The 21,471-nt window shown below is 49.2% G+C and overlaps 1 protein-coding gene across 1 annotated transcript; it reads left to right on the top strand.

The window, feature by feature from the left end:
• The first annotated feature begins 15,334 nt into the window (after positions 1–15,334).
• Positions 15,335–20,317, top strand: Trim47 (tripartite motif containing 47). Its single transcript, XM_052758302.1, has 6 exons — positions 15,335–16,530; positions 17,685–17,780; positions 18,052–18,282; positions 18,445–18,643; positions 19,065–19,139; positions 19,390–20,317. The coding sequence occupies exons 1-6, from the start codon at positions 15,847–15,849 to the stop codon at positions 20,028–20,030; spliced, it is 1,926 nt and encodes a 641-aa protein (XP_052614262.1). The 5' UTR covers positions 15,335–15,846; the 3' UTR covers positions 20,031–20,317.
• Positions 20,318–21,471: the final 1,154 nt, after the last annotated feature.

The following is a 21,471-nucleotide window of genomic DNA, read 5'->3' on the forward strand; positions in this document are numbered from 1 at the left end:
CAAGAGCTCCTCCCTTGGCCAGGCATGGTGGCTCACACCTTTAATCCCAACACTCAGGAGGCAAAGGCAGGCAGATCTCTGTGAGTGGCCAGCCTGGTCTACAGAGTGAGTTCTAGGACAGCCAGGGCTGGCTGTTATACAGAGAAACCCTGTCTCAAATTAAAAAAAAAAAAAAAAAAAAAAAGAGTCCCTCCCTCTCTCGCTGACAGTGTCCTCAGCCTGGTATAATTTCCTTACTTGAGATGCGCCATGTTCTGGCCTTGGTGTTTACAAGGATGTCTACTTTTGTAACTTCTTTTTCTTTTCTTCTGTAATTCCTTAAGCATTTGTCTGTTTTATATGCTCATGGGTAAACATTGCCCAATAAAGGATTTTAGAAATGCTTTTCTCTTTAGTTAGTGTGCAGCTGGCGGCGGGGTGGCTGCTGTGTGTGGACTGTCCGTGCAGAGGTCAGAGGATGAAGTACAGGGTTGGTCTCTCTCTCTACCATGTGGATCTGGGGATGGAGCTCAGACTGTCAGGTTGGCCTTAAGCACATTTGCCTGCTGAGTTATCCCAGCAGCCCACAGTAACAGTTTGTTGTTGTTGCTGTTGTTGGAGATGGGGTATCACTGTGTAACGCTGGCTGGCTTAGAACTCACTATGTTGACCAGGCTAGCCTCCAACTCACAAAGATCTGCCTGCCTCTGCCTTCTGAGTGCAGGAATTAAAGGCATGAACCACCATCACTGGCCTATAGCAGTTTTTAAAGGGTAATATGTGTAATAATGTATACACTAGGAAAGATAATTATTTTATAGAAATGTTTAAGCATTTTTCTTTAAAAATCTTTATGGCCGGGCAGTGATGGCACATGCCTTTGATCCCAGCACTCGGGAGGCAGAGGCAGGAGGATCTCTGTGAGTTTGAGGCCAGCCTGGTCTACAGAGTGAGTTCCAGGACAGGCTTCAAAGCTACACAGAGAAACCCTGTCTCAGAAAAAACAAACAAACAAACAAAAACTTTATGTGTGTATTTCCTACATGTACTATGAGCAATGCACAAGGAGGCCAGAATAGGGTGTCCGATCTCCTGGAACTTGAGTTACAGACCATTGTGAGCCTCCATGTGGGTGCTGGGAACTATACCTGGGTCCTCTGCAAGAGCAGCAAGTGTTCCTAACCACTGAGCCATCTTTCCAGCCCTGAGACAGTCTTGCTATGTAACCTAGCTGGCTGGAAGTTCCTAGGAAGCCCAGTGTGGCTTCAAACCCACTGAAGTCCAGGCACCCTCCTGCCTCTACCTCCCAAGTACTGCAAATTATAGGCGTGTCCCACCCACCCAACATGGCTAGACTGTTTCTGGCCTGTTTTTGTTTCTGTTTGACTTTTTTTTTTGTGAGATGAGGGGTTGAGATTGGGTCTTTTTTTTTTTTTTTTTTTGGTTTTTCGAGACAGGGTTTTTCTGTGTAGCTTTGCGCCTCTCCTGGAACTCACTTGGTAGCCCAGGCTGGCCTCGAACTCACAGAGATCCGCCTGGCTCTGCCTCCCGAGTGCTGGGATTAAAGGCGTGCACCACCACCGCCCGGCCGAGATTGGGTCTTAATCTATGGCCCAGACTGGTCTGGAACTTGCAGTGTCCCCAGGCTGGCCTCAGGCTGGTGGCAATCCTCCTGCTTAACCTCCCAAGTGTTAGGATTACAGGCATGAACTGTGAGCCACCATACCTGCCGGGTCTTGCTGTGGCTGCTGTTTCTGACTCAGTACTGCGGCAGCCACACTCCCATAAGGTTAGAGTTATTCAGGCTGCACTTGTCCCATTTCCCCTGCACGGCTGGCCATGAGGTGTGTTATGGGGGTTTCCATTTGTCTCCCTTCTGGACAGAGTCCTAAGGACGGTAGGAGAGGCAGGTGTGAGCACATTCTTACATCGCTCTGAAGTAATTTTGTCTGTGCCATTAATGACAAATTGTCTATACACTCAGCTACTGAAAAGGCCGAGGCAGGAGATTGCCTGAACTCATTATTTCCAGACCAGCCTGGCAACACAGTGAGACCCCATCTTTAAGTAAATATGACAGCCTCAACCTTGGACATCGTAACTATGGCTCTAGCACTGGGCTACACAACTGACACATGTTGTATTTGGGAGGAGGGTGTTGGCACAGGATCCCACTGTGTGGCCCTGACTGATCTGGAACTTGATTTGTACACTAGGCTAGCCTTGAACTCACAGAGGCCTGTCTGCCTCTGTCTCCCAAATGCTGGGATTAATGGTGTGCGCTATCACACCTAGACTACTTGCTACTTTTTTTTTTTTTTTTTTTTGGGAGAGCCTTACAAAGCCCAGGCTGACCCAGAACTGGCTATGTAGCCAGAGATGACCTTGGGCTACCGTTCCTGCTTGCACCTCCCGTGGGCTGCTGCTGGGATTACTAGTGTTCATTACCATGAGCAGCCATCTCTGTGTGAACACAATATGCAAAGAACTGAGAGGAACTGTCATTTTCAGATGAATTCTCTTTTCATTGTCCTCTAGTGTGCCAATGATTTGCAATAATCAAGTTCTTTAATAAATCTCAACTGGGGCCAAAAAGATGTCTCAGCAGTTAAAAGCACTGGCTGCTCTTCCAGAGGATCCGGTTCAATTCCCAGCACCCACATGGGCACTCACACTGCCTGTAGCTCTCGTTCCAGAGGGTCTGACACCCCTTTCTGAACTCCATGGGCACAAACCACACATGTAGTGCCCAGACATACATTCAGGCAAAAAAAAATGTTCATAGAAATAAAATAAATCTAAAAAATTTAAGATGGGCTAGTGAGATGGTTCAGAGGTTGGAAGCACTGGCTGCTCTTCCAGAGGTCCGGAGTTCAATTCCCATAAACCATGTGACTCACAACCATCTATAATGAGATCTGGTGCCCTCTTCTGGCCTGCAGGCATATATGCAGGCAGAACACTGTATACATAATAAATAAATCTTTAAAAAAATTTAAGACAGCTGGGTGGTGGTGGTGCACACCTTTAATCCCAGCACTCAGGTGGCAGAGCCAGGCGGATCTCTGTGAGTTTGAGGCCAGCCTGGTCTACAGAGCGAGTTCCAGGACAGGCACCAAAGCTACACAGAGAAACCCTGTCTCAAAAAACAAAACAAACAAACAAACAAAAATTTAAAACAGTTTAAAAAGGAAAGCTTCAACTGCTCAGAATCTCAAAGGAAACAGAGAGGATCTATTCCTCTTTCAATAGATTACTCCAGCCAGGTGGTGATGGTGGCACACGACTTTAATGCCAGCACTCAGGAGGCAGAGGCTGGTGGATCTGTGAGTTCGAGGCCAGCCTGGTCTACAGAGCAAGTTCCAGGACAGACAGGGCTGTTACACAGAGAAACCTTGTCTTGAAATAAATAAATAAATAAATAAATAAATAAATAAATAAATAAATAAATAATAATAATAATAATAATAAATAATAATAATAATAAATAATTAATAAATAAATAAATAAATAAAAAATACAAACAAAAAGATAACTTACAAAAGCCACATTAACAAATACACCAAAGCTCAAGAGCTTTATTTCTTCTATTTCCATGTGTGTGGTGTGTGGGCACACATATGTGGGTGCACATTGCATGTGGAGGCACAATCTTCCACTTTACTCACTGAGACAGGGTCTCTAAATCAATCCCAGAGTGCACAGATATACCTAGTCTGGAGGGACATCCCTTGTCTCCACCTCCCACACCCACCCAGCATTGACTTGGGTTCTGTGGGTGAGAACTTTGGTCCTCATGGTTATACCACAGCACTTTAACCACTGGGCGATCTCTCCAGCACCTAAAACTTGGAGAAGGAGAAAGAAATTCCCTTATTTTCTGTGTATGGATGTTTTTCTTGCTTGTATGTCTATGCACCATGTTTGTGCAATGCCCAAAGAAGCCAGAAGAGGGCGTCTAAGCCATGTGGGTGCCAGGAATAAAACCTGGGGAACTCTTGAAGAGCATTCAGTGCTTTTAACTGCTGAACCATCTCCCCAGGCCCTAAAACTTTTAAAGTATATTTAATAACATCTACCTTGGGCCAGCAAGATGCTTCAGTGGGTATAAGTTCTTGCCATGCAAGTCTGAAGACTTGAGTTCAATCCTTGGAATCCGTGGTAAAAACACACGAAACACACACACACACACACACACACACACACAAATTTTAAATTAAAACATACCAGCATTGATCAATCACATCTCCACGCTTGCCTTCTAGGGGAGCAAAGGGGACAGAGAGCTGCTGTATGGGAAACAGAGGGACCACTTGGACACATCTTTGAGAAACCTTCTCAACCTAGAAGCACCTTCTCCCCTTCAGAACCAGGCGTGTGTATATTCTGTGCAAACCCCAACAGCCTGGCCACCAAACCACGGAGCAGGGGGGTGCTGTGGCTCAGCCTCCCAGCCACGCCTGGAGCTTGGCAAGCGCTTTACGGTCATGATCAAGAGCCGCTGTGGAGACCAACGTATGGAACTCATTATCAGGTTTCCTGCCAAGCCGGGTCCACCCAGGCTGTCTCCCACACGGCTCCTTCTGTCCAGAAGGCCTTTTCCCACCCCGTCTCCTTCCGCCTGGGTCCTAGCAGCTTGGGACCACCCAAGCTCGGGTGCCACTTCCACAGTCCTACCATCCCCGGCCTGTCCAGGGTCCCAGGCATCAGTGTGCTTCTCTTTTGACACTTGTTCCCTACCTAAGGGGGGCAATTTAACAACTGGAATGTGTGTGTGTCCCTTCAGAGTCTATTTTCTAGAATTCTAACCCTGAGAGGATGGCGTTAGGAGGTGGGACCTTCGGGAAATACGTCATGAGAGTGGAGCCCGTATGAATGACAGCACCCACAGCCAGTGGCTCACAAGCACCTATAATTCTAGCTCCTAGGGATCAGATGCCCTCTTCTGGCCTCTTCAGGCACACACACACACACACACACACACACACACACACACACACACACAGTATATATACTCGCATGGAAATATATACCTAAATAAAAACTAATAGTAGAGGCTAGACAGACGGCTCACCATTTCACAGCGCTTCCTGTTCTCCTAGAGTATCGATTCTTCTCCTGGGAACCATGGCAGTTCCAGGGACGGGACATCCAACACCTCTGGTGCCTGCAAGCACCAGCACTCACATGCACAGATGCACACAGTACACGTAATTAAAACTTAAAAAAAAGAAAAGAAAAGAAAAGAAAACCCTCTTGGGGTTGTAGAGATGGCTCTGTGGTTAAGAGCACTGGCTGCTCTTCCAGAGGACCTGGGTTCAATTTCCAGCAACCACATGGTGACTGACAGTGGTGACCCATGAAGAGACAAGAATGAAAATCGGCTCAGCCCGATTTTTTTGTAACCGGTGCTGGACCAGCACTTCCAGAGTCTGGCCCAGCTCATTTTACTTTAGCCATATTTAAGCACAGTACAATTTTAGGAAAAGTATTCGGGTAACGATTAATTCAATCCCATGAGTACAACAAAGCTTAAAACATGTTTATATTGAAGCTCTTAGCATGTGGCTTTATCCATAAGACGGTTTCTTATTGATTTAGAAACAATGCTCAAACTAGGCAGTGGTGGCTCAAGCCTTTAATCCCAGCACTCAGGAGGCAGAGGCGGGCAGATCTCTGAGTTCGAGGCCAGCCTAGTGTACAGAGAGAGTTCCAGGATACCCAGAGCTGTTACACAGAGAAACCCTGTCTCAAAAACAAACAAACAAAAAAAACAGAAAAAAAAGGGGGGTTTATGGTCTGAAAGCAATGCTCAAGATTTAGGGGGGTCTGAGATGTAGGTGGAAGTTTGTCTCCTGCCTGCCTGTTCCCAAATACTCAGCAGTCGCTTCCCAAACAGTTGACTCAGAGGCTTAATATTATTTATAAATACTTGGCCAGTAGCTCAGGCTTATTACTAACTAGCTCTTACACTTTAATTCACCCACAATTCTTATCTATATTTAGCCACGTGACTTGGTACCTTTTCTCAGTGTGGCATTCTCATCTTGCTTCCTCTGTGTCTGGCTGTGACTCCTGACTCTGCCTTTCCTTTCTCCCAGTCTGCTCACCCCACCTATACTTCTTGCCTGGCTACTGGCCAATCAGGGTTTTTTTTTTTTTTTTGGTTTTTCGAGACAGGGTTTCTCTGTGTAGCTTTGCGCCTTTTCCTGGAACTCACTTGGTAGCCCAGGCTGGCCTCGAACTCACAGAGATCCGCCTGGCTCTGCCTCCCGAGTGCTGGGATTAAAGGCGTGTGCCACCACCGCCCAGCCCCAATCAGGGTTTTATTAAACCAACTGGAGGGACAAATCTTTGCAGTGTGCAAGAGCATTTCCCCACAGCATTGAGAGAAGTAAACTCTGGGATGTACACCATGCCTGTCTCATCAGACAGCAAAGGATTACCGGGTTGGCAAACGACACCATTCCTGGCATTCCAGGAAGAACAGCTGCGCACCTCATTCCGTTGAAGAGGTGAACTTTACTGGCTTCTGCCGTGCTCATCTGCGTACATGAGGCCTTTCTGCCCTCTACAGCTGAAAAGTGCCTGAAACTCCTTCCTGTTCCGGGGGATCCAATGCCCTCTTCTGACATTCACAGGCACCAATCATACTCATGATGTCCAGACATGCATGCAGGCAAAAATCATACATATAAAGTACAATAAAATAAAACCAACTTTAAAATTATAAAAAATAAAGAATTTAAATTTATATAATAATAATAGTAGTAATAAATCTTTAAAGGGGAATGCAGAGGGATCTCACTCCTCCTTCTGCTGAGTGGGGACATGTCATATCACAGCCTGCAGATCTGGAAAGAGACCTCCCCACAGAGCTCAGTCTCCTGGCCTCCAGAAATAGGGGGCTGGTGTCCATGAAGCAGTCAGCCTCACTCTGTCCCAGTAGCCCTAACTCATGAGAGCAGGGGCTGTACCACGTCTGGCTTACTTCCCAGAGGGGCTGCCTACTCCCCAGATCTTCCTTGTCTTCTCACAGCGACAGCCGCAGCTGGAGACTGGGTCCAGGGGAAGGATCGACACAGGCTTTGAAGGGTAAAGTCTTGTACACACAGGGAGATGAGGACTGGCAGGACAGCGAGCTGCCTCTTTCGGAGACCACTGGAAAGCAGCTTCCTGTACCAACTAAAGGGATACAGGGCTAGAGTGGCCTTCAGCTGAGACTCAGTCTCCATGGACACAGAGTAGTGTCTGAGGACTATTTTGAGTGTAAATGACTAGGTGGTGTTCCTGTCAACCACTGTGTAGAAGCCAGGGATACAGCTCACCATCCAGCATTGCCCAAGATAGCCCCAGAGAAAGATTCTATTAATTTTTTTTTAAACAAGCTGTATACTGTTTTCCCCTTTTGAGGCGGGGCTTCCCTATATAGCCTAAGCTGGCCTTGAACTGGACTTCCTGTCCTAGCCTCTCGTGTGCCAGGATTATAAGAATGTACCGCCACCCTGGCTAGACCACACACTTTATATATGGATAGTTTCTGCTTTTTTGAGATAGCCTTTCATGGACCTTAGGCTAGCCAGAAACTCACTATGTAGCTGAGGTTGGCCTTGAACTCCTGATCCTCCTGCCTCTACCTACAGAGTGCTAGGTATTCCTGACCAGACCAGCTCTAGACTGCACACTTGATTTTTGTTTTGTTTTGTTTTGAGACAGGGTTTCTCTGTGTAGCCCTGGCTATTCTGGAACTCTCACTGTAGATCAGGCTGGCCTCCAACTCAGAGATCCACCTGCCTCTGCCTCTCGAGTGCCAGGATTAAAGGTGTGTGCCATCACTGCCACCAACATTTTTTTTTTTTAGGGATAGGGTAAGTATGTGCACACATGTGTGCGCATGTGGAGGTCAGAGCCAATACCAGATTCTTTGCTCCATCACTCTTCACATCATTATTTTAAATATGTATATTTATATATTTTTATTTTGTGAGTGTGCATGTTTCCCTGAATATATCTGTTCACCATGTATGTGCAGTGCCTGCAGAGGCCAGACGAGGGTACTGGATCCCTTGGAACCAGAGTTACAGACAGTCATGAGTTGTCATGTGGGTGTAGGGAATTGAACCCTGGGTTCCCTGGAAAAGTGGCCAGTGCTCTTAACTATGAAGCTGTCTATCCAGCCCCTCTGTCTTACTTTTGGAGACAGGGTCTCTCAATGAATCTAAATCTCACCGATTGGCTAGACTGAATGGCTAGCAAACTCCCAGGCTCCTCTTGTCTCCACCTCCCAGCTCTGGGACTGTACCACGATGCCTATCTTTTTTCTGGGGATTCAGACTCTGGGATGTGTCTTAGGTTTCAGTCGCTGCTATAAAACACCATAACCAAAAGCAACTTGAGTTTTACTTCAGCTTAGAGTTCACAGTCTATCAGCTAGAGAAGTCAGGGCAGGAGCTGATGCAGAGGCCATGGGAAGGTGCTGCTCACTGGCTTGCTCAGCCTGCTTTCTCATAGCACCCCAAGACTACCTTCCTAGGGCTGACACCATCACGGTGGGCTGGGCCCTCCCACATCAATCACTAATTAAGAAAATGCATTGCAGATTTGCCTACAGGCCAATCTGATGGAGGTGTTTTCTCAGTTGAGGTTCCTTCTTCCCTCATGACGCTAGCCTGTGTCACATTGACATAAACCTAGCCAGCATTGGGTGTGACTCAGTGGTGCAGGGCTTGTCTAACATGCACAAAGAACTGAACTCAATCCCTGGCACTGAAACACTGAAAAAAAAAAATCTCCAAACTGGGACGTGTGTGTGTGTGTGTGTGTGTGTGTGTGTGTGTGTGTGTGTGTGTGTGTGTGAAGGGGCCAGCTCTGTGCTGCTGTTCATCTTTCCCCTTTGGCTCCTCACTTAAGTACTTACTAAACATTTCCAACCTGATCTTAGAGACTGAGGGAAATTTTCCCATCTCTAAGCACAGATAGCTGGGGAAACAGAGGCAGTGACAGAGGCCTGGCTGGAGGAGCGGGCAAGAAGTCAGGGTGGTAGCAGCAGAATGCCACTGAGACATGTGCAAGGAGAGGAGCCATAGAATACAGAGAGAGATGGGACACAGGGGAGACATGAATGGCCACCTCTGGCCCTGCTGGCCTGGGTGATGGCTCTGTGCCCTCCCTGACGTGTGCACCATTATGGGTCATGTGCTCCCCCATTAATAATATGTTCAGGTCCTAACCCTCAAGCCTATGGCTGGAACAATTTTTGGAAATAGGGTCTTGGCATTTGTAATCAGGTTAGAGTGAGAGCATACTGGAGTAGGGTGGGCCCTAACCCATTTTCTTGTGTCTTTATGTAAAGAGGAATTCATTTTACTATTAAACATATTTTATTATTCTTTATTTACATGTACATGTGTGTATGTTTATGTATATGCATGTGCCTGCCTGAGGTTAGAGGCATCCCCTGGAGCTGGAGTTACAGTAATTGTGAGCTACCTAATGTAGAGATTGAACTCTGGTCCTCTCAGTACATGTTCTTTTTTTTTTTTTTTTTTTTGAGACAAGGTTTCTTATGGTGATATTTTATTTGTATTAAAATGTTATTTGTATGTTAATAAATAAAGTTGCTCAGCTATTAGCAAGCCATAGGAAAGCTGGGCGGTGGTGGCGTATACTTGTAATCCCAGCATTTGGTAGGCAGAGCTAAGTAAGTCTCTGTGTATTCAGGGATACAGTCAGCATTGGATACACACGCCTTTAATCTCAATACCAACCATAGAAGACCTGGAGGTTGCCGGGTGGTGGTGGCGCACGCCTTTAATCCCAGCACTCAGGAGGCAGAGCCAGGCGGATCTCTGTGAGTTCAAGGCCAGCCTGGGCTACCAAGTGAGTCCCAGGAAAGGCGCAAAGCTACACAGAGAAACCCTGTCTCGAAAAACCGAAAAAAAAAAGAAGACCTGGAGGTCTATATAGACAGGCAGTGACGAGGCGGTCATGTGGTTGGGTTTATAACCAATGAGAAGGCAGAACAGAAAGTCTATATAAAGACTTTAACACAGGAAATAGCTCTCTTTCGGAGAGGTAGGACCACCGCAGGAGGAAGGGTAAGGTTTTAGCTCTTAGCTCTGACCTCTTGGCTTTCTTCTTTGCATTGGTTCTGTGTTTCTGATTTAATAAGATGGTTGGTTACATCTACATTTGGCGCCCAACGTGGGGCTCAAACCCACGACCCTGGGATTAAGAGTCTCATGCTCTACCGACTGAGCTAGCCGGGCAACATTATTTATTAACATACAAATAACATTTTAATACAAATAAAATATCACCAAATTTCCCCTTTTCTATTGTAATAAAAAGAAAAAAGGAAAAAGCTTATAACTAACATAAAAAACTATATACAAAAGTACAATAACTATATACAATATATACAAGTAATAAATACCTAAACAATGTCTAGTCCATTTGTATTTGACAAATTCAGAGAAAATAATTCCATTATCTATCTTATTGTATCTAATTCACTTTCTATCCTAATTAATCTTCAACTATAACTAACTAATCTTCAACTCCCTCAGAGACCCAAGAAGGAAATAATATTAGCTAACAAAAATAAAAACAGGAAGTCCATGCAAGCAACTTCCAAAAAATTGTGAGTTGACAGAAGCAGTCAGCTGCCTGGACAGTCACCTGAGGTTTCTCCGCAATGCTGGGGTATCATCTTCAGCCTATAGGCTTAGCATATCTGACAGACTCATTTGTGAAGTAGGATGTACACAAGGTCAACAGTTCAACCTCACATTGAGTGAGAGTAGTCCATGTACCAGAAACACCTGAATTCCACTAGTGTCATGTCATGATTCAGGATTTTAAATTCTGGAAATTGTTGATGTTTTTTTAATTCAGCTGTCCATTCTTCTTGGCTGTGTATATATGGCTTCATCTCAGCATCCCATTCTTCTCCATATCCCTCCATCAAATGCCAGTCTACTATTGAGAGGCGTGAGCTTAGTTACTCTTCAAGAATAACTGTTTCAGCTGCTGTTCCATTGCACATCAGAGGGCATCGGCCCACTGCCTGTTCAGCTGCCTTCAAAGAAAAGGGCACTGTACCTTTTCCAGATTGCGAAGGCCACTTCAGGGATGGTGCCATATTGTCCTGGCCTCAGAAGATGCCTTTTGATAAAGCCATAACCACACTTGTTTTGACAAGAATCAGTAGCCCTTTGTTTCGTGTCCTGTCTGTCCTGTTTGTCAGCACTTGATTCGAGGATACTTTGTTGTCCAGTGGCTAACTTTTGCCACAATGAAAGTTAACTCCATATGCAGTTTCTTCAATGCCCATATTTTCTCTGAAGTAGATTGGTACTGCCAGGAGCCGACATGTCTCATAGTCATAACAAAAAAGAAAAATTTTCTAAGTTATTAAAACATTTTAAATGCCATATTCTGTAGATCTCTGAAGGGTTTGAAGATGACTTGTCTATCTAAAATATATCTGCTCAGTCTTGAAAACATACCTAATATGACTACAAGTTCTATTATAATGTCTAACTACTAACTTTCATTTCTTTATATCCTAATAGTTGGTAATAATAACATTCAAAGATCAGAAAATTGCATTACATTGTTAAATGAATGGTATAAGTACAATTAGAAATATACATATAGCATTTTCTAACAATATCAATTTCAATATATATAATTTGTATACAATAGAAAACAATTCAATCCAATGTAAAATATTTACATTTTTCTTTTCTTTTCTTTTTCTTTTTTTTAAAACAAGAACCTTAAATCTAATCTCCTTTGTTTAGCCCTTTTGCTAACCCTTGACAACGACTTGTAACCAACCCCCCTAATCAATGAAAATTATCCCAGACCCAAAACCTATTAAAAGTTTCTCTGTGGTGTTTTGGTGCCTGTCCTGGACCTCGATTTGTAGACCAGGCTGGCCTCGAACTCACAGAGATCCGCCTGGCTCTGTCTCCCGAGTGCTGGGATTAAAGGTGTGCACCACCACCACTACCACCACCACCACCCCACCACCCCCACCACCCCCACCACCCCCACCCCAGCTCAATACATATTCTCAACCACTGACACAGCACTCCAGCCCCTGTTTATTTCTTTAAAGAGGGACTCTTGGGCAGGTGAAGCGGCTCATCAGTCGAAGGTGCTGCTGTTACACCTGCTTACCTGAGTTCCACCCTTTGGACCCTCAAGCTAAGGAAACTAAGAAGCTGGAAGGACGGCTCACCAGGTAAGACCTCTGGCTGCTCTTCCAGAGGACCGGAGTTTGATGCCCAGCACCCACACAGATGTTCAACATTGTCAGAAATTCCCATCCCGGCAGATCCATGGCCTCCTCTGTCCTGTGCACATGGGGGAGGGGGAGGGACACCCTTACATATGAAGACTAAATAAATAATAGATGTGAAAAAATCATTACTTTGAAAACAAAGTCTATAGGGTCTCCTAGGCTGCAGGAAGGGGCTGTGTGGCTGGAAAGATGAATTCCTGCCTCTGTGTCGGTTTCCTGTTCATCTGTAAATGTATTTATCCTCTGGTTGACTCTCATCCACTGGAGATTAGCCAGCCCAGGTTGGGAAGAACTGCCTCAAGGACTTTATTCTGTTAAACAAACTTTAATATTGTTTTTACTTATTTCATGTGCATGAGTGTTTGCCTGCCTGTATTTATGTGCACCGTGTGCACTGCACTGCCCTCAGAGACCAGAAGAGGGCGTTGGATGCCCTGAAACTGGAATAACAGATGGTTGTGAGCCCAATGATGTGGGTGTATGACCTGAACCTGAGTCCTCAGCAAGAGTAGCAAGTGCTCTTAACTGATGAGTCATCTCTCCAGCCCTCCAAACGAACATCTTTAGCCAATCATGGCAGCACACAAATGTAATGGCAGCACTTGGGAGGTCATGTGTCTTGGGCAAGGAAGCTCATATACCATCCTGTCCCACGCCATCTCGTCATCACACCAGACTCCATGCTGTAGCATCACTGACCATGACTGATACTGACCAGGATTGCCTGGATAAGGCGTGTCCAATTTACACACTTAGAGAGTGCGCCTTTGCTGCCTTTAGAAGTCATTGTGCTAGCCAGGCAGTTGTAGCAGGGTGTCTTTGGGGCCACCAATCAGCTCCCAAATACAGACACAGAGACTTAATATTGGCTATGAATGCTCGGCCTTATCTTATGCTTGTCCCACTAGCTCTTATAACTTAATTTAACCTGTTTCTCTTCATCTACATTTTGCCTCGGGCTTTTTATCTTTCTTTCATTCTGTATGTCCTACTCTGTGTCTGGCTGGCTGGTGGCTGCCTGGCTGCCTGGCCCGGGCATCTCTCTCTCTTTCTCCCTCCTTCTCTCCTCTCCTAGCCTGGATTTCTCCTTCTCCTTATTCTCTCTGCCCGCCAGCTGCACCTATCCCTCTCCTGCCTAGCTATTGGCCATTCAGCTCTTTATTAGACCAATCAGGTGCCTTAGGCAGGCAAGGTGAAACAAATGCAACACATCTTCACAAAATTAAGCAAATGCAGCATAAATAAATGTAACACATTTTTTCTTTTTTCTTTCATTTATTTATTTATTTTATTATTTTTGTTTGTTTGTTTTTTGAGACAAGGTTTCTCTGTGTAGTTTTGGAGACTGTCCTGGATCTCAGTCTGTAGACCAGGCTGGCCTCAAACTCACAGAGATCCTCCTGGCTCTTCCTCCCAAGTGCTGGGATTAAAGGCGTGCACCACCACCGTCCGGTCAAATGTAATACATCTTTCCATAGTTAAAGTAATGTTCTATAATAGGCAGTGGTGGCAGGCAGATTTCGGAGTTTGAGGCCAGCCTGGGCTACAGAGAGAGTTCCAGGACAGCCAGGGATACACAGAGAAACTCTGTCTGGAGAAAAAGAAAAAGAAGCCATTGTGCTTGGTGCACAGGTAAGGAGTAGGATGTCACTTTGGAGAGACTACTGAAATTATTTGGGGTTCTTCTGAATGGGAAAGGTATCTACTAGCCCTCTATTTATTCATTTTTCCAGTTACTTATTACTATCAGCATGGGTACACAGATGCTTATTTTTTATTTAGGGTTATAACAACATTATCCCACCCATTTTGTTTATCCTTTTCTTTTTTGCCTTTAGTATGGGCCCTGGGTTCTAACTCTGGTCCTCACACCTGCTCAGCACTTTACCAGCTGAGTAGCTGTCTCCCCAGCACCAGGAGTCTCCCCAGCATAAGACAAGCATAAGATAAGGCCGAGCATTCATAGCCAATATTAATATTAATAATAATAATAATAATAATAATATTGACAATTTGAATTCTACGAATTTTAAAAATTAACATTATTGCTGGGCAGTGGTGGAGCACGCCTTTAATCCCAGCACTCGGGAGGTAGAGGCAGGTGGATCTCTGTGAATTCAAGGCCAGCCTGGTCTACAGAGCTAGTCCAGGATAGGCTCCAAAGCTACACAGAGAAACCCTGTCTTGAAAAAAAAAAAAAAAAAAAGAGAGAGAGAGAAAGAAAGAAAAATTAACATTATTGATGTAGAATTTACAATGTCAGTTTATCCAGGCATGATGGCATACACTTGTAATCTCAGCACGGAGAAGTGGAGCCATAAGGATCAGTAGGTTAAGGCCAACATAAGAAGTTCTAGGATAACCAAGGCTATATAAGAAAGACCCTGTCTCGCCGGGCGGTGGTGGCGCACGCCTGTAATCCCAGCACTCAGGAGGCAGAGGCAGGCGGATCTCTGTGAGTCCGAGGCCGGACTGGTCTGCAGAGCGAGTTCCAGGACAGCCAAGGCTACACAAAGAAAACCTGTCTCAAAAAACCAAGCACCCACCACTCCACTGGAAAAAAAGGGGGGGGGGCGGTGGTGGCGGCGCACGCCTTTAATCCCAGCACTCGGGAGGCAGACCCAGGCGGATCTTTGTGAGTTCGAGGCCAGCCTGGTCTACAGAGTGAGCTCCAGGAAAGGCACAAAGCTACACAGAGAAACCCTGTCTCGAAAAACCAAAAAAAAGACCCTGTCTCAAAAAACAGTACGTTAAAAACAGACGTATGCATAAGCTGAGGAGGCTGAGACAGGAAGATGAAGAGGTCTAGGTCTATCTGGGCTGCATATACAGACGATGTCTCCAAACAAACAAATACTACAATTAGACTCGCCATTCTAGATGCACAGCTGGGCAAGTCTTAACCAGTGCCTCCTTTTAGAGAACTCCAGGCGCCCTCGAGTGTGATGAGCGGAAGTAAATTCCTCAGACAAGGGATTTGTCCAGTGATGTCAGCTTCCCATTTCAGATCTAGACAAGGCCAAGTTCCCCAGCGCGGGTAAATAGAGTCTCTAGGGGGCAAAAACAGACACACACTAGCAGTAATTTTTTCTATATGTCAGCAACTCGTGAACTTTGCTAACTGTACCCAGGAGGGGTGTGGAGGGCAAAGGTACTTGGCGACACGGCTGTGCCCTCCCACCTCTCCCGAGGCACCGGGCTGACCAAGGTTGGGGGGATGGAGGTCGGATGCCTTCCCAGCCTCCTCCCCATACATCCCCTCGCATCCTCGGTTCTCGTCCTCTCCTTTTCACGCCCGTTTGGCAGTGCCACCGCCTCCCCCCACGACGGGTGGAGGGCTCAAGAGGGTCGGGTGCCCCTGGAAGGCAGGCGGGCCCGGTGTCTGCTGACCGGTGGTACAGCGGCTGGCCGCGTTGGGGGCGGGCAGAACTGCGCAGGGGTAGGAGGGGGCTGGACCCTTGGCCTTGGCCCCAGGGGGCGGTGCCGGGCGCGAACCGTCCCTGGTCCCTCCCAGGCGGGAGCAGCACAGGCGGTGCCCGGGCAGCTGCGGAGCCATGGACGGCAGCGGGCCTTTCAGCTGCCCCATCTGCCTGGAACCGCTCCGGGAGCCGGTGACACTGCCCTGCGGCCACAACTTCTGCCTCGCCTGCCTGGGCGCGCTCTGGCCGCACCGGAGTGCGGGCGGCAACGGTGGTTCCGGAGGTCCGGCCCGCTGCCCACTGTGCCAGGAGCCTTTCCCCGACGGCCTGCAGCTCCGCAAGAACCACACGCTGTCCGAGCTGCTGCAACTCCGCCAGGGCTCGGGCCCGGGACCCATGTCCGCCCCGGCTTCAGACCCCGCCCGGGGCGCGACGCCCGAACCCTCGGCGCCCAGCGCACCCCCTACTGCTCCGGAGCCATCGGCTCCCTGCGCGCCCGAGCCCTGGCCCGCCGAAGAGCCGGTGCGCTGCGACGCGTGCCCGGAGGGCGCCGCCCTGCCCGCCGCGCTCTCCTGCCTCTCCTGCCTCGCCTCCTTCTGCTCTGCGCATCTGGCCCCGCACGAACGCAGCCCCGCACTGCGCGGCCACCGCCTGGTGCCGCCGCTGCGCCGGCTGGAGGAGAGCCTGTGTCCGCGCCACCTGCGGCCGCTGGAGCGCTACTGCCGCGTGGAGAGAGTGTGCCTGTGCGAGGCCTGTGCCGCCCAGGAGCATCGCGGCCACGAGCTAGTGCCGCTGGAGCAGGAGCGCGCGCTTCAGGAGGTGGGGCGTGGGCACCTTGAGCGGGCACGTGGAGATGGGCGACCGGCGGGGCAGGAGAGCTCTTTAGTCCCCCCACTCTTCTCGGGCTGTGTCTTTTGTTTGTTTGTTTTGTTATTATTGTGGATGTGCACGTGGAGATTAAGAAGACAACTTTGTGGAGTTGGTCCTCACCTTTGCGTGGGTCTCATCGCTCTGACTCAATAGGCTCTGCCTTAGTTTCCCCCTCTAACCTGAGGATCTTTGCGACCGCTTCCAGTCTATAGTGTCGTTTGCTAGGGCTGGTGTGGATGGAAGCGGAGTCAGAAGCAACTACTGAGTAGATGAAAGAATGACAAAGAGCCGAAAGGGAGTGTGTGTGTGTGTGTGTGTGTGTGTGTGTGTGTGTGTGTGTGTGTAAAACTGGGTCAGTGTGGGTGTAAAGCCAGAGAGGTACCTGGGTTAGACCCTTGGAGCCGGTGGGGACCAGGAGTGGCTGGCCGCGGGCGTGGCCCTATGGCTGTGGAGCTCTTCTTGCTGGTCCCAACTCAGATTTGTCCTGGACTGAGTCAGCCACTGTGGATGGGTGTGGCAGGCACCAGGAGCGCGATGGAGGTTGGGCTGGTCACACAGAACTTCTCTGTCCGAATATTCTGGGGCCGTTGGGAGCATGTGCCCAGTGTCCCACTGCCTCCCACCCCCAGTTTCCTTTGGCTTCCACCCCGGTCTTGGCGCCTCTGGCTTTGGGATTTTCCGTCTCTCCTGCCTGGAGCTGTGACTCATAAGACCCAAGGGATTTGCCCGGAATCCCCATTTTTCAGAGCTGGATTGGGGGTGAAGGCTCTTTTGAAGCTAATCCCCGGGATTATTTAGTGTCCTCCTTCTCATTCAGTCATACCCCAACCCCACGCTCTCACTCTTCACCTCTTCCCCACTGAGGGGAAAAATCCCAAATAAATGGAGAACCTGAGGTGGCCCTACACTGGCTTATTTGGTCGACAGGTAGTCAGGTGCCCACAGCCGGCTTCCTTGCCAGGCATTTGGGAATGGCACCAGCCTGGCCAAAGGTGCTTTGGGCATATTCTGAAGTATCACAGCCACTTTCAGTCCCTCCATTCACAGATCTGGTCAGAGACCTTTGTCGTCACACATCAGACTCACAAAAGCCCAATCCACAGGCTGAGCAGCCCAAAGTCCTGAGTGCCGTGGAGGACCGGATGGATGAACTGGGTGCCAGCATTGCACAGTCCCGCCGTACTGTGGCCCTCATCAAGGTCAGACCCCACCCTAATCCCCTGTGCACCCCTGAAGCAGGCCTCTGAAATTGGGCGTAAGTTTCCAGTATGGACCACCCACTCTAGACATGCCCCGATTAGGGACCGCTCAACCGTACTAGGCAGGAACACCTTGTTTCCCGAGCCGTGGCTCAGACCCAGAGCTCGGGCTGCTCCTTCTGTCCTCCTAGTAGGGCGGGGTGGGCCCACACAGTCAGAGAAGGAAACTGTAGCCAGGTTGGGTCTTTGCCTCCACCGCCCAATCCTGCAGAGTGCAGCTGTGGCCGAGCGAGAGAGGGTGAGCCAGATGTTTGCCGAGGCCACAGCCACCCTACAGAGTTTCCAGACCGAGGTGCTGGGGTTCATCGAGGAGGGAGAGGCCACTATGTTGGGCCGCTCCCAGGGTGACCTGCGTAGACAGGAGGAACAGCGCAGTCGCCTGAGCCGGGCACGTCACAACCTCAGTCAGGTTCCAGAAGCTGACTCAGTCAGCTTCCTACAGGTGAGGATGGCTCATGAGCCACAGGGGGATGGAAGTGAGGGGGTGGGGGTGAGAAATGATGGCAGAGGCGATGGGTACCTGGCCTTCCAAGACAGTTGCTACCTTCCCTGGCTGGGAGAAGCTACGGCCAGCAGAGCCTTAATGGGCATTTGTCTGGCACAGGAGCTCCTGGCATTACGGCTGGCCCTGGAGGAGGGGTGCGGCCCCGGCCCTGGGCCCCCCAGGGAACTCAGCTTCACCAAGTCCTCCCAAGTGGTCAGAGCATTGAGAGACATCCTGGTCTCAGCCTGTGCCAGGCAGTGGGAGCAGCTGCGGGGGCTGAGCAGTGACGAGGATGAGCTGCAGAAACGAGGCTCAGAAGGTGGGTGCCCCTCCCAGATGACTCACACCCCTCCCCAGATACACTGTGTGGGCCCCCAGATCTGGTGTCCATCCAGGAGTGGAGGAGGGAAAGGTGTCCGGCCCTGGGGGAGGGGACCCTAATCCTGCCAGGAACTGAAGCCATCCCCACCCCAACCCCCGAAGTGATTCTTCTTGCTCTCCCACGAACTTCAGAGAGATCAAGGCCTTGCACACAAGGAGCCAGGGTGGGGGAACTCAAGTGATACACATGCACGAGGACAGGGCCCTTACGGGTGTGTCTGTCACCAAGTAGCTGGGGGCTTTGGAAGGAAGGGTGGATGGAGTTACAACCACAGGTGGGGGTGGGCACTACCGAGGGTAGCCCTGCCGCCAGCCACAGGTGGTCCAGAGAGGTTGCTTTCACACCACTCCTTCTGCAGCTGATGTGGAGTCCCAGGACCCTGACAGCACCAACCTGCTGGAGAGTGAGGCTCCCAGGGATTACTTCCTCAAGTGTAAGTAGCCAGCCCGACGCTACCAAACCGCCTCTGTCAGCTGCGAGCCTTCAGAAACACAGAGCTTGGGGACCCTCCCCTTAATCTCTAGGGTGGACAAGGTCACCTCCATGGGTGGTCCCCATTAGCGCCGGTCTCAGTGGTTCTGAGGAAGGGACGAGGCTGTGTTTGGGGGAGGTGGGTCCCTGTGGGGGACTGTCCCATCCGAGCTTGGCTGTGATCTGTGTCTCTTTCCCATCCATGGGGTCAGTTGCCTACATCGTGGACTTGGACAGTGATACAGCAGACAAGTTCTTGCAGCTTTTCGGAACCAAAGGCGTCAAGAGGGTATTATGTCCCATCAACTACCCGGAGTCACCCACTCGCTTCACGCACTGTGAGCAGGTGCTAGGAGAGGGTGCCCTGGACCGGGGTACCTACTACTGGGAGGTGGAGATCATCGAGGGATGGGTCAGTGTGGGCGTCATGGCCGAGGGCTTCTCTCCGCAAGAGCCCTATGACCGGGGCCGGCTGGGCCGAAATGCACTCTCATGCTGTCTGCAGTGGAATGGGCGTGGATTCTCAGTCTGGTTCTGTGGGCTGGAGGCCCCACTGCCCCATGCCTTTTCACCTACGGTTGGGGTCTGCCTAGAGTATGCTGACCACGCCCTGGCCTTCTATGCTGTTCGAGACGGAAAGCTGAGCCTTCTTCGGAGGCTCAAAGCCTCCCGGCCACGCCGCAGTGGTGCCCTGGCCTCCCCCACTGACCCTTTCCAGAGTCGGCTGGACAGCCACTTTTCAGGGCTCTTCAGTCACAGGCTCAAGCCTGCCTTCTTCCTGGAGAGTGTGGACGCCCATCTGCAGATTGGGCCCCTCAAGAAATCGTGCATATCCGTACTGAAGAGGAGGTGATGAAGGACGGACTGCCTCATCCTGCAGAGGCCTTGCCCGGATCTCCTGGGAGAAGGCACCAGTCTTAGAGACCCCCCACTCCCAGCTGTCGCGCTTCTACAGGTCTCTGCTTTCTGTAACTAGACCTTCCACTTCTCAAGGCAGGGGTCCCCAGCCCCCTGCAGGACTTGTTTTGGGAAGAGACCTTGAGCTGGGACAACTTCAGACTGCCCCAGCCCTTCTTCTCCAGGTCTCTAGAACTACCTGGCACACAGTAGGTGCTCAATAAACATTCGTTGAGTACATGACTCCCTTCTTCATTCCTCATCCACCAGAAATTCCTGACTTTTCAGCCTTCAAGATCTGAGAATAGGGGCAGGCAAGACGGCTCTGTCAGAAAAGGTGCTCACCTCCAAGTCCAATCAAAATCCGAGTTTGATTCCCGAACCACACACAGTAGAAGGAGAGAACTGACTCCTACAAACTGTCCTCTGGCCTCTAACTGCATGTCCTGGTGCATGAGCCACAAACACAGGCAGAAACACACGCACATACAGTAAATAAATAAAAACAAATGTGTAAAATTAAACAGACAAGCAGGGAGATAGCAGAGCTGGGAAAGTGCTCGACACATACGCACCAAGAGGACCTGAGTTCGAGCCCCAGGAAAGAATCCTATTTGCAATGTCCGCACTGGAGAGGTAGAGACAAGCAGTTCCCTCAGCTTTGCTGGCTGCTAGCCTCACTTAATAGGTGAGCTTCAGGTAAGAAACCTTATCTCAAAAGGTAAGGTGAGGGGGCTGGAGAGAAGGCTCAGCAGTTAATGGCACTGGCTGCTCTTCCAGAGGACCCGGGTTCAATTCCCCCATTCATTATGGCAGCTCATGACTGTAACTCTAGTTCCAGGGGACCTGACACCCTCACACAGATATACAAGCAGGCACATAAAATGGAAAAAAATTTAAAAAAAAATAAGGTGAATGTCTGCAGAGGCACATCTGAGACCTTCCATACACACACACACACACACACACACACACACACACACACACACACACACACCCCAGAATGAGCAGGTAGGAGAGAGTAGAGCTCCCTTGGCCCAGAAGGAGGGGGCTGAAACATGCTGTCTGTCCTTCAGCAGCACCCCAGCTCTAGGCAGGTCCAGTCAGGTGGCTTCTCCCCGAGTCCAGCTCCATAGTCATCCTCCTTGCTCATGTTAGCTTTGGATGCGGGGAGGGTACCCCCTGCAGGATTTTTCATCCTTGATGCTACAAGCCAATTCTGGACCTACTTTGTGTGTGTTGTATCCAGAATTAAACAGAGGTCACACACCCAAAGCCAAGAGCTGAGCCGGATGCCTGGGTGTGGGCGAGAGAAATGGAAAGACAACCTGGCTTCTTACACACACACACACACACACACACACACACACACACACACACACACACTCCTCAGCCCC

This window comes from Peromyscus californicus, unplaced genomic scaffold (assembly GCF_007827085.1).
Source record: "Peromyscus californicus insignis strain IS unplaced genomic scaffold, ASM782708v3 Scaffold_3__1_contigs__length_106647218, whole genome shotgun sequence".
Classification (NCBI taxonomy): domain Eukaryota; kingdom Metazoa; phylum Chordata; class Mammalia; order Rodentia; family Cricetidae; genus Peromyscus; species Peromyscus californicus.